General features: G+C 27.5%; 1 protein-coding gene across 1 annotated transcript; it reads right to left on the bottom strand.

The window, feature by feature from the left end:
• Positions 1-11,014: 11,014 nt before the first annotated feature.
• Positions 11,015-15,875, bottom strand: LOC145938607 (uncharacterized). The gene is made up of 5 exons (XM_083042361.1): positions 15,661-15,875; positions 14,700-15,362; positions 13,636-14,391; positions 12,568-13,323; positions 11,015-12,280 (listed from the first exon to the last, which is right to left on the bottom strand). The coding sequence occupies exons 2-5, from the start codon at positions 15,351-15,353 to the stop codon at positions 11,591-11,593; spliced, it is 2,856 nt and encodes a 951-aa protein (XP_082898487.1). The 5' UTR covers positions 15,354-15,362; positions 15,661-15,875; the 3' UTR covers positions 11,015-11,590.
• Positions 15,876-16,105: the final 230 nt, after the last annotated feature.

Here is a 16,105-nt window from a genome sequence, read left to right as displayed (position 1 = left end):
AGAGCGAGAGAGAGAGAGAGAGAGAGAGAGAGAGAGAGAGAGAGAGAGAGAGAGAGAGAGAGAGAGAGAGAGAGAGAGAGAGAGAGAGAGAGAGAGAGAGAGAGAGAGAGAGAGAGAGAGAGAATATTTGCAATTATTATTTATGGAGTATTTAAATTATATTTTTCGTTTACACTTAATAATTTGTGCGGTCAATAACATTTAAAACAATTTATTTCCAAAATATTTATACTGCTTATGGCTGTTCAGTAAAAGAAATTTAACGTTTGATAAAATAAACTATGTGTAAGAACTTTCGTTTTCTGATATATTAATGTACAAATTGTAGTCCCATGTTTTTTATTCAGATTGAAAAAATATATTGCATATCCTAAAAGAAATATACATACATGTTTATATGTGCAGCCCGTAAACATTCAAATATCTGCGAGCAACATATATATTTGTATATTCGGCTTTAAAATAAAGCGTCTTAAGAACATTTTATTTCTAGATAACATATATGTATATCTTATTATTAAAATATGTACTTAATTAGAAAAATGAAAGAAATACCGTTTAAAAAAATTTTATATGTAATTGAGTGAGTTATCACACAAATTTATCTGTGGCTATTCTCTTTTATTTTCTAAACTAAATAAAATAGATCATAACAAATATGTAGCTAAATATGTATCTAACATGGTATAATTTGAATTATATTATGAGTTTTTAGTTTAACATGAATTTCAATTTAAAAATAACTTCTTTTAAACTATTTAGGTTAGATAATGGAAAAATTAACATAAATGAGTTACAGATGTGTATATTTTGAAATGAATACAATAATGTAAAATGAATTAAACTTAGTTAACAAATTATATATAAATTTTATCATTTTACAAATTATTTTACAAATTATACAATTCTTAAAATTTTGTAACTTTGTGTTCTTTTCTCATTTTTGGTTTGTGATCTAAACAACTTTCCACTCCTATATTGACAAATTTAATACAATTTGATCTTTCGATTTTCTAACATTTATAGCTTGTATGAATTATGATTACATTTACAATAAAGTTCATTTGTTTCATTTAATTTGATATATTGGCCGTGTTCCAAAATTGACTGCCAGTACTGGAAATCTATAGTTCACGTCACAGATATTATAGATTTTCAGTACTGACAGTGAATTTTGGAACACGGCTGTAGTTATTACGGTGTATCTATTTTAGCACAAAAAAGAAAAGGGAATAATTATATTATTTATAGCCAGACATTCTGTACATTCAATATGTAAATTATAATTTTTATATGACATTACAACAAACATACAAAGAAATAGAATATTATATAAATGGGTAATCAACATGACGAGTAAAACATTCAATCTATTATTTTGTCTTTAATAAAATTGGAAATATAAAATATTAATTAACATATATTTGATATATTATAGAACTGTGCATTCTAAAGAGATAGTAGTATTATTTTACAGTAAATATATATGTATTATATAAAATTACTCGAAAATTGGAAAATTGATATACCTACGTTCGAATTCGCGAAATATAGTCAATATTTCGAAATACAAATACCAATATGAATAAGTTTATATTCTCATTCGGTGCCATTAAAATTGGCAATTCATACATCGTAAAAATATTCACATTAAACGTCACATTCGAATGTCATAATAGTTGTGAGCAAGTTTTTGTAATATTATCTGCAAAGTTATAAAAGTGACCCATTTCAAATAATAAGTTACATGCAATTTTTAATAGTACAAAAAGTATGGCGAGCTGTAGAAATTGAGAAAATAAAAGAAGAAAATGAAGGATATGCACAGAAAATAATAATCTATTTTTCAACATTTACTACATTATAATTTTTTTTTCTCCACTTTTTTACCTTTATTCCCTTTCTTTCACTTTCTCTCTCATTTTATCTTTACTATATTTTTATAATTTACTATCTAATTTTTTATAATATACACAGTCTAATAGTAAATTTGACATATAAGTTTCCGATACTTTGATTGATGCTAAACGTCTTCTTTCCAATAAACACTTATGACTAAAGGTGCGAGAAATTTTTATGCTATGCCTCATTTCAAATTACGTTTCAAAATTACACGTTCATTGAATAACGATGAAGATTGCGATATGCTTGTCGATGCGGGTGACATTTTTTTGCACAAATCATCAAACGCTTTAGAAATTTTCAAGTTAAATCTCATTTCGAACTCAAGCAGCTAAATTTCGTCCGCTTTTGCATTTTTATTCCATTCAGAAGGATATGGTATGTTATTTTTTTTTTACGAATTGATAAGCCAGACTGGGTATAGGGTATAGGTGTTTCAATGCACAGAATCGACAAACGCATTGAGAATCTTTCTTCCAGAGATATAATTGTTTGAATAATAAAACTTCCTCAGGAAATGTAAAAACTCCATCCTATGTTGTTAATATAACTTTCAACATACTACTTTTTGAATCGAATTTTTTCAATTCTTCTAATACCACTCTATCAATGCGATATTTTTTTTGCAGCATCAGATACAGATAATTTATAACGTAAAATATCATTTACTGCTGATTCGAAATGATCTACAAAAACTATTTAATATTTAAAATAATGACAATAATTAAATTCCCTTCTTAATATCTGCACTTTTTGATTGAACATACAACAATCAAGTCCATAGTATCGTGCAACAGTTGCTACATTTTTGTTTTCGTATAAAACTTCTTTCGCTGCTTTGTGGAGCTGTTGACTCATTTCTAAATGTCTTGCAATCCTTTCTTTGACAGTGGATATATGATGGATAAAAGAAGAACATTGTAAGATAAAAATAAAATGATTATTTTCTTTTTCCGCCTTACAATGTTTCGATTGTTTTGTACACGATTTTATCTACAACATTGAAGAATATATTCTTTCATGAAACAAAATTTTCAAAACATATGAAATAACATTAAAATTGCACCGAATCTCACAGTGTATTTGAATTTCTCATGATTCTAAAAATTCCTCTAAATAATTCTGAAATAATTTGTGAATGTGATTAGCACGAAATAATATACTTACATTGAAATATTGTGATGATATAAAACGTTTTTGTAGATTGGTGCATAAAGTGCTTGGTTCCGAAAATTTATTCTCATCGTATAACGACGAAGCGCTCGTCGATATTGGCGCTGGTACATTATAAAAATGTTTCAAACCAAATCTCATTTGGAACTCAAGCAGCCAAATTTCGTCCACTTTTTCTTTTCTTTTCCATTCAGAAGGGTATGGTATGTTATTTTTCTTGGCGAATTGATAAGCCAGACTAGATAAGTGTTTCAATGCACCAAATCCACAAGTTATTGCGTATTAGATAAGTGTGTAGAACATTTCTTCCTCAGTAAATGTGAAAACTTCATCCTGTTTTGTTAATATAAATTCCAATATATTACTTTTTGAATCAAATTTTTTCAATTCTTTATTTAATACCATTTTATCAATGCAATACTTTTTTGCAGCATTATATAGATACAGACAGTCTATCACGTACAATATCATTTATTGCTAATTTAAAGTTATATAGCTGCTACATCACTGTTTTCATATAAAACTACTTTCGCTGCTTTGTTTAGCCTAGGGGTTATTTCTAAAAGCCTTGCAATCTCTTCTGTGATATTGGACATTATGTGAACCTAATGAAATAAAGCAAATGATTAATGAATGTAATGTGATATGCTGAACAAAAAATTACATTACATTCTAAGATAAAAAGTGTAAGATTGTCCTCATAATTTTTCTTTTAGAATATTAGACTTATTAATTTGTATGTTTTACATAACTTATAACTTATCTATTCTCAAGAATGTATGAGGGTAAGTCAAAAAGTAAAGGGACAAATAAAGAAAAACACATTTATTTTAATCTATGTGGAAAATTTACATATCATTTTTCGACATAATTTCCACCAACATCGATACACTATTTAACAAGCTTCTGTATTTCATCCTGGAAGAAAGATTTAGGTTGGATGCGCAGCCAGTTATGCACCACTGCAATGACCTTCTCATCGGAAGAAAATTTTTTCCTCCTAGTGCTTTTAATAAACCGAAAAGATGAAAAGAAAAAAGAAAAAAAAAAGAAAAGAAATACTACGAGAAAAAAATTTTTCTTTCGATGAGAAGGTCATTGCAGTGGTGCATAACTGGCTACGCATCCAACCCAAATCTTTCTTTCAGGGTGAAATACAGAAGCTTATTAAGTAGTGGATCAAATGTATCGATGTTGGTGGGGATTATGTTGAAAAATGATATGTAAATTTTCCACATAGGTTAAAATAAATGTGTTTTTCTTTATTTGTCCCTTTACTTTTTGATTTACCCTCGTGTATACATCTCTTGAAACAAAGTTTGAAAATATACCAAATAACATTAAAATAGCATAAAATCTCATACAACGTAATTGAATACGAAAAAATATCTTTAAAGCAATTGAAAATGATATAATTATCACAAGAACGTACTTACAATTCTGGCTACGAAAATAAATGTATCCAGAAAAGAACAAACAACTGCGCGAACCTACAAACGCAGAGACACGTGGTCTTCTCAAGTTCGAAACATAAATAGAATAATTTGAAATAGATGTCACTATACGGCACATATTTATCCATTTTACACAATTTTAAAAATATACGATTTTGTTTATTCAAATTAATATTGTACAGATTAATGATGCTTTTATATTCCTATAATCTATCGAATTACATCAATAATAAGGCTGCTCTGATCAGGCTGATGAAAAAATGTCGTCTTTGTATAAATCGTTGCTCTTACTTTTTGCTAGAAAAATATATATATATATACATTATTCTTGATTCCAGTCTTATAAATATGCTAACAGTAGTAGTACATTAGTACTAAATAAACGTAATTGTAAAATAACTAAATTTTACATGTCGAATTAATCACAAAAAGTGTATAACGCATTATTATATAATAAACATCTATGTTAAAGTACACAATTATATATATATATATATATATATATATATATATATATATATATACACACACACACATATATACACATATATATATATTTTTATATTTAATATTTACAATTAAATATATATAGTTAAGTATAAAATTATGCGTGTATATATATATATATATATATATATATATATATATTTGTTCAAATATTTTTACATAAAAAGATTTTTCGCATTATGTTACATAAATTGTCAAGATAAATCTAGATGTGACAAAATTTTTAATTGGACATACTTTTTCCAAGAACATATTTTTAATTTATACTATATACATATATACATACATACATATATTTCATATATATGTATATAAATGATATACATATAATATATGTACAAAATATTATATGTATATATATATAATATAGTGTGTATATCTACATTACTTATAATATTATATATATATATAATGTATATATGTATAAAAAATTAATAAATTTATATATATTATATATACATATATTTGTTAATTTTATATACATGTATTTTTTTCAATTTAAATATATATCGATTATGCGATATCTCACTATATCGAAAGAAGTAGAAAATTTTGAAAATTGAAATACGTTTGGATTTGCGAAACATAGTCAGTATAAAATTCATATTTTGATATAAAAAAATATATGAATAAATTCATGGTCTCTTTCGACGACATTTAAAATGGCAATTGATACATTGTAAATGTTCACGTCAAATTTCATCTTCGAATGTCATATAATAGTTACGAGTAATATTTGTAGTATTGTCTGCAAAGTAATAAACGTGATCCATCAATTAAGAAATTACATGCAATGTAATTGTATGCAATTTTTAAAAATACAAAGAATATATATCGATCTGTAGAAATTGAAAGAATAAAAAGAGAGAATAAAGGTATGCAAAAAAAATAATATATTTTTCGACAATCATTACATTGTTATTTTTTTTCTAAACTTTTTTTCTCACCTATATTCCTTTCTTTCACTTTCTCTTTCTTTCTATCTTTACTCTATAATTCTTTATAACATACATATCTTGACAGCAAATTTGACATGTATATGCAAAATTTGTTAAAATGCATAAAAAATTGTACACGATACTTGATATAGTTAAATATTTTTTGTTAATCATTATATACAGGGTCGCGCATGCATTTATACCAAGCATTTTGGCAATTGATAACAATAATGTTCTGTAAACTAATTTGCGATGGATCAAGATTTGTTTGCAGATTACTCCATGTATTTGAAATTTATTGTTGCTCGACTGACGAGAAAGTTTACAATGCTAATACAATGTTTATTTTACCCCTAAACATTTACGACTAAAATTTTTACGAATTGTTTCGCTATGCCTCATTTCAAACTCACATATCCAGCTTAGGGACGCTCTTTCATATTTATTCCAATCAGGAGGATAAGTTGTGTTACGGTATTTGGCGAATGTATAAGCCCGTTTAGATAAATATTCCAATATGCAAATTCGACACTTACAGTTCATATGCAAATCTTTTTCTTGCAACTTTAATAATTCTGACAGTAATGTATTTTCTTCTCCATATGTGAAAACTCCTTTTTCCATTATAAGTGTATCATATACATAGATACAATAGTACGCTTGTATCGGGTAATTTTTTATTTCTGTTTTTATTGTTTTTACATTAAGGTTATATTTCTTTGCAACATCAGACACAGGTATGTTTAAACGTGCAACTTCATCTACTGCTTTTTCCATTGTTCTCTTCATATCAAAATAGGATTTTGTTAATTGTGATATCTTATATTTTCTATTTAAAATAATAGGCAGAACATTATACTGCGCTGCAACACGTGCTATATCTGTCTTTATCTCAATTTCTTTGACTGCTTTGTCGAGGTCTGCGCTGATACTTAGATGTTTTTCAATGTCTTCCCTCAGATCAATTTTTTTCTTTACATTAACCTAACAAAATAAAACAAATAATTTAAAACATGCTATGTGATATACATTCTTTCTTGAAATTAATTTTTTTTAAATATATATATAAATAAAAATTAATATTGTTCAGAATCTCGCAGTGTATTTGAATTTCTTTTTATTCTAAAAAATTTTTAAATAATTTTAAAATAATATGATTATATGTATATAACGCACGAAATGATATACTTACGCCGGAAGCTTGCAATGATTTAGAGTCTTTTTGCAAATGAGCGCCCGAACTACTTGGTTGCGAAATTTTTGGTTGATTTAATGGCGATGTAGATTTCGTCGATGTTTGAGAATCTATTTTGCATGCAATTATGAATTTAGAAATTTCTTTGATGTATTCCATTATGAAGTTAAACAGCCAGGATAAGTCCGCTTTTCCGCATTCCAACCATTTATCCGGATATGTTTTATTGTTTTGGTAGGCGAACCGATAAGCAATTAATTGTAATTGTTCCATTGCGCAAACTTGACAAGGGCATTGACATTCTAGTTGAACAACCCAGGAATTTAATTTATTCAATAACAAAGATTGCTCATTAAATGTAAAAACTCCATCCTCTTCTGAGAGTGTCTCATATATGTATGGCTTATTTCCTCCGGCGAACAATAATGAGCGCGTATATATCATACATTCTAGAAGCAGTTTTGACTCATCAACTTCATTATCATTCGCAGCTTTTAGAGATGTATCGCCAAGGAGAAATTGGTTTACTGCTATTTTAAACTTATATTGTGTTTCCAAATAAACCAAGCGTTTTCGCATCATGATTATTTTTTTATTCAATGTTTCAATGTCAACATTATAGTTTTTTGCTACCTCCTCAAGATCTTTATGGTCATCTAAAATTTTTAACATTGCTTCTTGGACCCGATGGCTTAAGTTCAGATGCTCTTTTATCTTTTCTCTGATATTATTGCACATTATATAGAAATCTATTGAAATATATAGTAAATAATTACTACAAAGCATTTCTATGTAAGTTCTATAATTCTATAAAGTGTACATTCTAAGGTAAAAAAAACCACAAGATTATTCGCTCGATTTTCACCTTTTGATGTCAATTGTTTTATTTACAATATAATCTATCAATATTCAAGGATATATCAAGGATTAAAACCAAAATTTTTCAAAATATATAATATTAACATTACACAGAATCACATAGTATTTGAATTTTTCTTAATTTTAAAAACTCTTATATAATTATGAAATAATATTATAGACTTATAAAATATTCCTTATAAACAGAATCAAATTTTACTGCAATTATCAACCAACTGACTAATGGATTCTCTATTTATTTGCTGACAAACAAAAGCGAACTCACAATATAGTACATTGTCACGAACTCAAATAATTAAAGTATGTTTGTAATTTGACAGATAAAAGGGGTATATTATAATATGAAAGTTGTAAAATTACTTTCGCGATTTTTATCTCACGTTTGAAACACTTTATTCGAACACATCTATTGACATTCAAAGACATATATTTTCTTAAAACAATTTTTTTCAAAATATTTTATAGAAGAATATAACATTAACATGACAAAGAATCTCATTACAATAATGTATTTGAAATTTTATTAATTCTGAAAACTCTTTTAAATAATTATAAAATAATATCACTAAATTAAGACTTTAAAAATCATGCTTACAATTAGAATCAAATTTTATTGGAATTTTTAAGCAACTGACTAATGAATTCTCTATTTATCAGTTGATAAATAAAAGAGGACTAAAGAATACAATGTCACGAAAGCAAAATAACTAAAGTATACTATGTGCTGTGTGATATAATGAATAACAGCGATATATTGTAATTTGACATTTCTAAGATTATATATATGTATATATAATATATATATATATATATATATATATATATATATATATATATTCTCGCGATTTCTTCATCTTACGACGTTTGAATATTTTATTTTCCGAATGCGTCTATCGTCATTTAAATATACAGACTGGCCTACCGAAAAGCAACAGACATATTTTTTGGCATTTAACTATTCAGTCAAAAAACGCTCGGACAGGTCAACTTTGTTGTCAAGGGAAACATATTAATTAGCTATTTTCGTTTATCTAACTTCAACCTCAAAAAAGGGATTAATTTCACCCTAAAAAATTCACCCTAAAAATATGTCTGTTTCGTTTTCGGTGGGCCACTTTATATATTTTTTTAGAACAATTGATTTTAATACATTATGTGGGATAATTTTAACATTGCATAAAGAGTCCTACAGTATGTTAGAATATCTCTTTATTCTAAATGTTTTTTAAATGAAATAATAATTAATTAATAATGATTAATTATGAAATAATGTCATTAAAATAATACTTACAAAATAATGCTGACAAATAAATTCAAATTTTATTGGAAATATTAAACAACTAAACTTTGACTAACGAACTCTTAGGTATGTTTATCTGCCTATAAATAGAAGCGGACTGACAATGAAATACAATGTCACGAATCGGCGAAATCAGAAAATTCAAAAATATAGGCAAAAGAGAGAAAGGGAGAGAAAGCGAGAGCCAATGCGAGAGACAGAGCGAGAGAGAGAGAGAGAGAGAGAGAGAGAGAGAGAGAGAGAGAGAGAGAGAGAGAGAGAGAGAGAGAGAGAGAGAATTTGCAATCATTATTTATGGAGTATTTAAATTATATTTTTCGTTTACACTTTAATTTGTATGTGGTCAATAACATTTAAAACAATTTATTTCCAAAATATTTATACTGCTTATGGCTGTTCAGTAAAAAAAATGTAACGTTTAATAAAAAAAAAAAAACGATGTGCAAGAGTCTTCGTTTTCTGATATTAATGTAGAAATTGTAGTCATCTGCTTTTTATTCAGATTGAAAAATAATACATCGCATATCCTACGAAATATACATACATGCTTGTATGCAACCCGTAAACATTCAAATATCCGCGAGCAACATACACAATTGTATACTCGATTTTAAGACTTTAAAGCATCTTAAGAACATTTTATTTCCAGATAACATATATATCTTATTATTAAAATATGTATTTAATTAGAAAAACGAAAGAGATATCGTTTATAAAGATTTTATATGTAATTGAGTGATTTATCACACAAATTTATCTGTGGCCATTCTCTTTTATTTTCTAAACTAAATAAGATAGATCATAACAAATATATAGCAAAATATGTATCTAAAATGGTATAATCTGAATTATATTACGAGCTTTTAGTTTTAACATGAATTTCAATTAAAAAATAACTTCTTTTAGGGCCGGTTGTTCCAACTTTTTGGTAAATTTTATTCGACAGATATAGTATATCTTCTTTTTTTTTTAAACTTATCTGAAAAGAGACGAAGATATGCTATCTGTCGAATAAAATTTACCAAAAAATTGTAACAACCGACCCTTAAACTATTTAGGTTAGATAATGGAAAAATTAACATAAATGAGTTACAGTAATGTGTATGTTTTGAAATGAGTACAATAATGTAAAATGAATTAAACTTAGTTAACAAATTATATATAAATTTTATCATTTTACAAATTATACAATTCTTAAAATTTTGTAACTTTTTGTGTTCTTTTCTCATTTTTGATTTAAGATCTAAACAATTTTCTACTCCTATATTAATTGACAAATTTGATACAATTTGATCTTTCGGTTTTCTAACATTTATAGCTTGTATGAGTTATGATTATATTTACAATAAAGAGTTCAGTTTGTTTAGTTTAATTTGATATGTAGTTATTATACGGTATATCTATTTTAGTACAAAAATAAAAAGAAATAATTATATTATTTATAGCGAGACATTTTGTACATTCAATATGTAAATTATAATTTTTATATGACATTACAACAAACACATTTTATACAAAGAAATAGAATATTATATTAATGGGTAATCAATAAGACGAGTAAAACATTTAATCTATTATTTTGTTTTTAATAAAATTGGAAATAAAATTATAAAATTATAAAATATTAATCTACACACACACAAATATTTGATATATTATAGAACTGTGCATTCTAAAGAGATAGTAGCATTATTTTACAGTAAATATATATGTATATATAAAATTACTTTGGAAAATTGATATACACGTTCGAATTCGCGAAATATAGTCGATATTTCGAAATACAAATACCTATATGAATAAGTTTACATTCTCATTCGGTGACATTAAAATTGACAATTCATACATCGTAAAAAAATTCACTTTAAACGTCATTCGAATGTCATAATAGTTATGAGTAAGTTTTTGTAATAGTATCTGCAAAGTTATAAAAGTGGCCCATTTCAAATAATAAGTTACATGTAATTTTTAATAGTACAAAAAAGTATGTCGAGCTGTAGAAATTGAGAAAATAAAAGAAGAAAATGAGGGATATGCACAGAAAATAATAATCTGTTTTTCGACATTTACTAGATAATTATTTTCCTTCTTCTCCACTAACTTTTTTATCTTCATTTCCCTTTTTTCACTTTCTCTCTTTTTCTATTTTTACTATATTTTTCTAATTTACTATCTAATTTTTTGTAATATACACAGTCTAATAGTAAGTTTGACATGTAAGGTTCCGATATTCTGATCGATGCTAAACGTCTTCTTTTTCCAATAAACACTTATGACTAAAGGTGCCAGAAATTGTTATGCTATGTCTCATTTCGAACTCAAACACCCATATTTCGTCAGCTTTTGCCTTTTTATTCCATTCAGGAGGATATGGTATGTTATTTTTCTTGGCGAATTGATAAGCCAGACTGGGTAGGTGGTCCAATGCACAGAATCGACAAACGCATTGAGAATCTTTCTTCCAGAGACATAATTTTTTGAATAATAAATCTTCCTCACGAAATGTAAAAACTCCATCCTCTGTTGTTAATATCAATTTTAACTTACTACTTTTTGAATCAGATTTTATGAATTCTTCCAATGCCGCTCTAGTAATGTAATAATACTTTTTTGCAGCATCAGATACAGATAATTTATGACGTGAAATATCATTTATTGCTGTTTCGAGATAATCTACATAAACTGTTTGATGATTTAAATTATGATAATAAGTAAATTTCCTTCTTAAAATCTGCACTTTTCGATTGAATATCCAATAATTAAGTTTATAGCGTCGTGCAACACTTGCTATATCTTTGTTTTTATCTAAAACTTGTTTGGCTGCTTCGTGAAAACGTTTGCTTAATTGTAGATGCTTTTTAATCCTTATTTCTCTTAATTTTGTATGTTTTTTAATTCTTTTTCTCATGTTGAGCCTTGTCGATATATTAGCCTAATAAAATATAAAACAAATAATTAAAGTATTCTATGTGATATGATGGAAAAAGGGGGTACATTGTAAGATAACAAGTTTATTCTCGCAATTACGCTTTAAGATGTTTCAGTAATTTTGTTCTCATTTTCTAACGGCATTAAGGATATACTTTATTTGCAATAAAGTTGTTCAAAACATTATATCAAATAATGTTAACATCGCTCAGGGTTTCACAGTATATTTGAATTTCTCTTTATTTTCTAAAAAATATTTAAACTAACTCTGAAACACAAAATAATACTTACGTTGGAAAATTTAAGTAGTCCAAAGCCTCCCTGCACATGAGTGTACGAAGTACTTGGTGCTGAAATTTCTTGTTGATCGAATGGCGACGAAGAATGGTATCCGCTCGTCGAAGCTCGAGCAGAGATCAGCTTTTTCGTGCAGGAATCTGCAGATTGAATAATTTCTGTGCTATATCTCATTTCGAACTCATAGAGCCAGAATTCATCCGCTTGTTCGTTTATATTCCATTCAGGAGGATATCGTATTTGATTTTTTTTGGCAAATGAATAAGCCAGTTTGAGTAGGTGTTCCAATTTGCAAACCTGACAGGGGCATTCAGAACGTTTCCCAGTATTTAATAATTTCAATAACGATTCTTCCTGAGAAAATGTAAAAATCATATTTTGTTCTATAATTCTGCCATATTTGTATAAAATATTGTTTGTTCTACAAAGATGTAAATATTCCATTAACTCTGCTCTTAGATGCCTTTCATCAATGCCATACTTTTTCGCAATGTCAGTTACATATGCAGACTGCTTTAAAACTTCACATATTGCATTTTCAAACTTGCTTTTTAAATCCAAGTAAATATTGGTCTCTTTTATTATCTGTACTTTTCGTTTGAAAATCCAAAAACCAAGTTTATATTTTAGTGCAATATCTGTTATAAGTTTGTTTTCATATATAACTTCTTTCGCTGCTTTGTGGAGCCGAGGGCTCATTTTTAAATGTCTTGCAATCCTTTCTCTGATTCTGGAACCTAACATTTGAACCTAACAAAAGAAAACAAATAATTAATGGCATGTAATATGATAAACAAATAATTAATGGCATGTAATGGATAAAAGAAATACATCGTAAGTATAAAAATAAAGTCAGATCATTTCTTTCATTTCCATTTTACGATGCTTTAATCGTTTTGTTCATGACTTGATCAATCGACAATCAAGGATATATTCTTTTATAAAACAAAGTTTTTCCAAACAATATACGAAATAACATTAACATTGCGCAGAATCTCACAGTATATTTTAATTCTTCTTTAATCTAAAAAGTCCTATAAATAATTATAAAATAATACCTACAGAAAATTGTAATGATCCAAAGTTTCCTTGTAGATCGGCGCACAAAGTGCTTGGGTTCGAAATTACACGTTCATTGAATAACGATGAAGATTGCGATATGTTTGTCGATGCAGGTGACATATTTTTTTTGCACAAATCATCAAACGCTTTAGAAATTTCCAAGTTAAATCTCATTTCGAACTCAAACAGCCAAATTTCGTCCGCTTTTGCATTTTTATTCCATTCAGAAGGATATGGTATGTTATTTTTCTTGGCGAATTGATAAGCCAAACTGGGTAGGTGTTCCAACGCACAGAATCGACAAACGCATTGAGAATCTTTCTTCCAGAGACATAATTGTTTGAATAATAAAACTTCCTCAGGAAATGTGAAAACTCCATCCTCTGTTGTTAATATAAATTTTAACATACTACTTTTTGAATCAAATTTTTTCAATTCTTCTTCCAGTACCACTCTATCAATGCAATACTTTTTTGCAGCATCAGATACAGATAATTTACAACGTAAAATATCATTTACTGCTGATTCGAAATAATCTACAAAAACTATTTGATATTTAAAATAATGACAATAATTAAATTCCCTTCTTAAAATCTGCACTTTTTGATTGAACATCCAACAATCAAGTTCATAGTATCGTGCAACAGTTGCTACATCTTTGTTTTTATATAAAACTTCTTTCGCTGCTTTGTGGAGCCGAGGACTCATTTCTAAATGTCTTGCAATCCTTTCTCTGACAGTGGATATTACATGACCCTAACAAAATAAAGCAAATAATTAAAGCATTTTATGTGAATGATGAATAAAAGAAGAACATTGTAAGTTAAAAATAAAATAATTTTTTTTTTCCGCCTTACAATGTTTCGATTGTTTTGTACACGATTTTATCTATCAACATTGAAGAATATATTCTTTCATGAAACAAAATTTTCAAAACATTATATGAAATAACATTAACATTGCACCGAATCTCGCAGTGTATTTGAATTTCTCTTGATTCTAAAAATTCCTCTAAATAATTCTGAAATAATTTGTGAATGTGATTAGCACGAAATAATACTTACATTGAAATATTGTGATGATATAATACTTTTTTGTAGATGGGTGCATAAAGTGCTTGGCCCTGGTTTACCATAAGTATTTTTCAAACCAAATCTCATTTGGAACTCAAGCACCCAAATTTCGTCCACTTTTTTTGTTTTATCCCATTCAGAAGGGTATGGTTTGTTAATTTTCTTGGCGATTAGATAAGCCATACTAGGTAAGTATTTCAATGAAGTAAATACACAACTTGTTATGTTGATAAGTTTGTATAACATTTCTTCCTCAGGAAATGTGAAAACTCCATCCTGTTTTGTTAATATAAATGCCAACATATTACTTTTTGAACCAAATTTTTTCAATTCTTCGTCTAATACCACTTTATCAATGCAATACTTTTTCGCAGCATTAGATACAGACAGTCTATCACGTACAATATCATTTATTGCTAATTGTATGTTATATATTCGATTTACGTGGAATTTATTTTTATAATTATAATAATCATTTAGTCTTTTTAATATCTGCAGTTTTTGAATTAAAATCCAATAATCAAGTCCATAGTATCGTGCAACAGCTGCTACATCACTGTTTTCATGTAAAACTACTTTCGCTGCTTTGTTTAGCCGAGGGGTTATTTCTAAAAGCCTTGCAATCTCTTCTCTGATATTGGACATTATGCGAACCTAATTAAATAAAGCAAATAATTAAAGAATGTAATGTGATATGACGAACAAAAAATATACACATTCTAAGATAAAAATTGTAAGTTTGTCCTCATAATTTTTCTCTTGGAATATTAGACTTGTATGTCTTACATAACCTATCAACTCTCAAGAATGTACATCTTTTGAAACAAAGTTTGCCAAAGTATACCAAATAACATCAAAATAACATAAAATCTCATACGACGTAATGGAATACGAAAAAATATTTTCACAGCAATAGAAAATGATATAATTATCACAAGAAATAAGTACTTACAATTCTGGCTACGAAAATAAATATATCCACAAGAGGACAAACAGCTGCGCGTGGCGCGGATCTGCAAACGCGCCTTGTATCCAGTTAACGAATAGGCAAGATGCTAGTGGAAATGGACAGAAATGAGAGAGGGGGAAAGGTACAGAGAAAGAGAAAGAAGTAGCAATGCCATTATTTCTTTCCACTAGCATCTCATCCACTCGTCAACTGAATGCAAGGGCAGAGACACGTGTTCTTTTTAAACTCGAAATATATAAATAGAATAATTTAAAATAGATATCACACACACATACACACTATATGGCATTCATATACATATTCATTTTACACATTTTTAAAAATATATGATTTTCTTTATTCAAATTAATAATTTGTAAACAATGATGCGTTTATATTTTCCATAATTTATCAAATTACATCACTACTAATGCTGCCCTTATGCTGC

The sequence above is a fragment of the Prenolepis imparis genome, unplaced genomic scaffold, assembly GCF_030444845.1.
Source record: "Prenolepis imparis isolate NDT839.2.m4 unplaced genomic scaffold, iyPreImpa1.0 SCAF_7, whole genome shotgun sequence".
NCBI lineage: Eukaryota > Metazoa > Arthropoda > Insecta > Hymenoptera > Formicidae > Prenolepis > Prenolepis imparis.
This window is presented reverse-complemented; position numbering and strand designations above follow the sequence as displayed.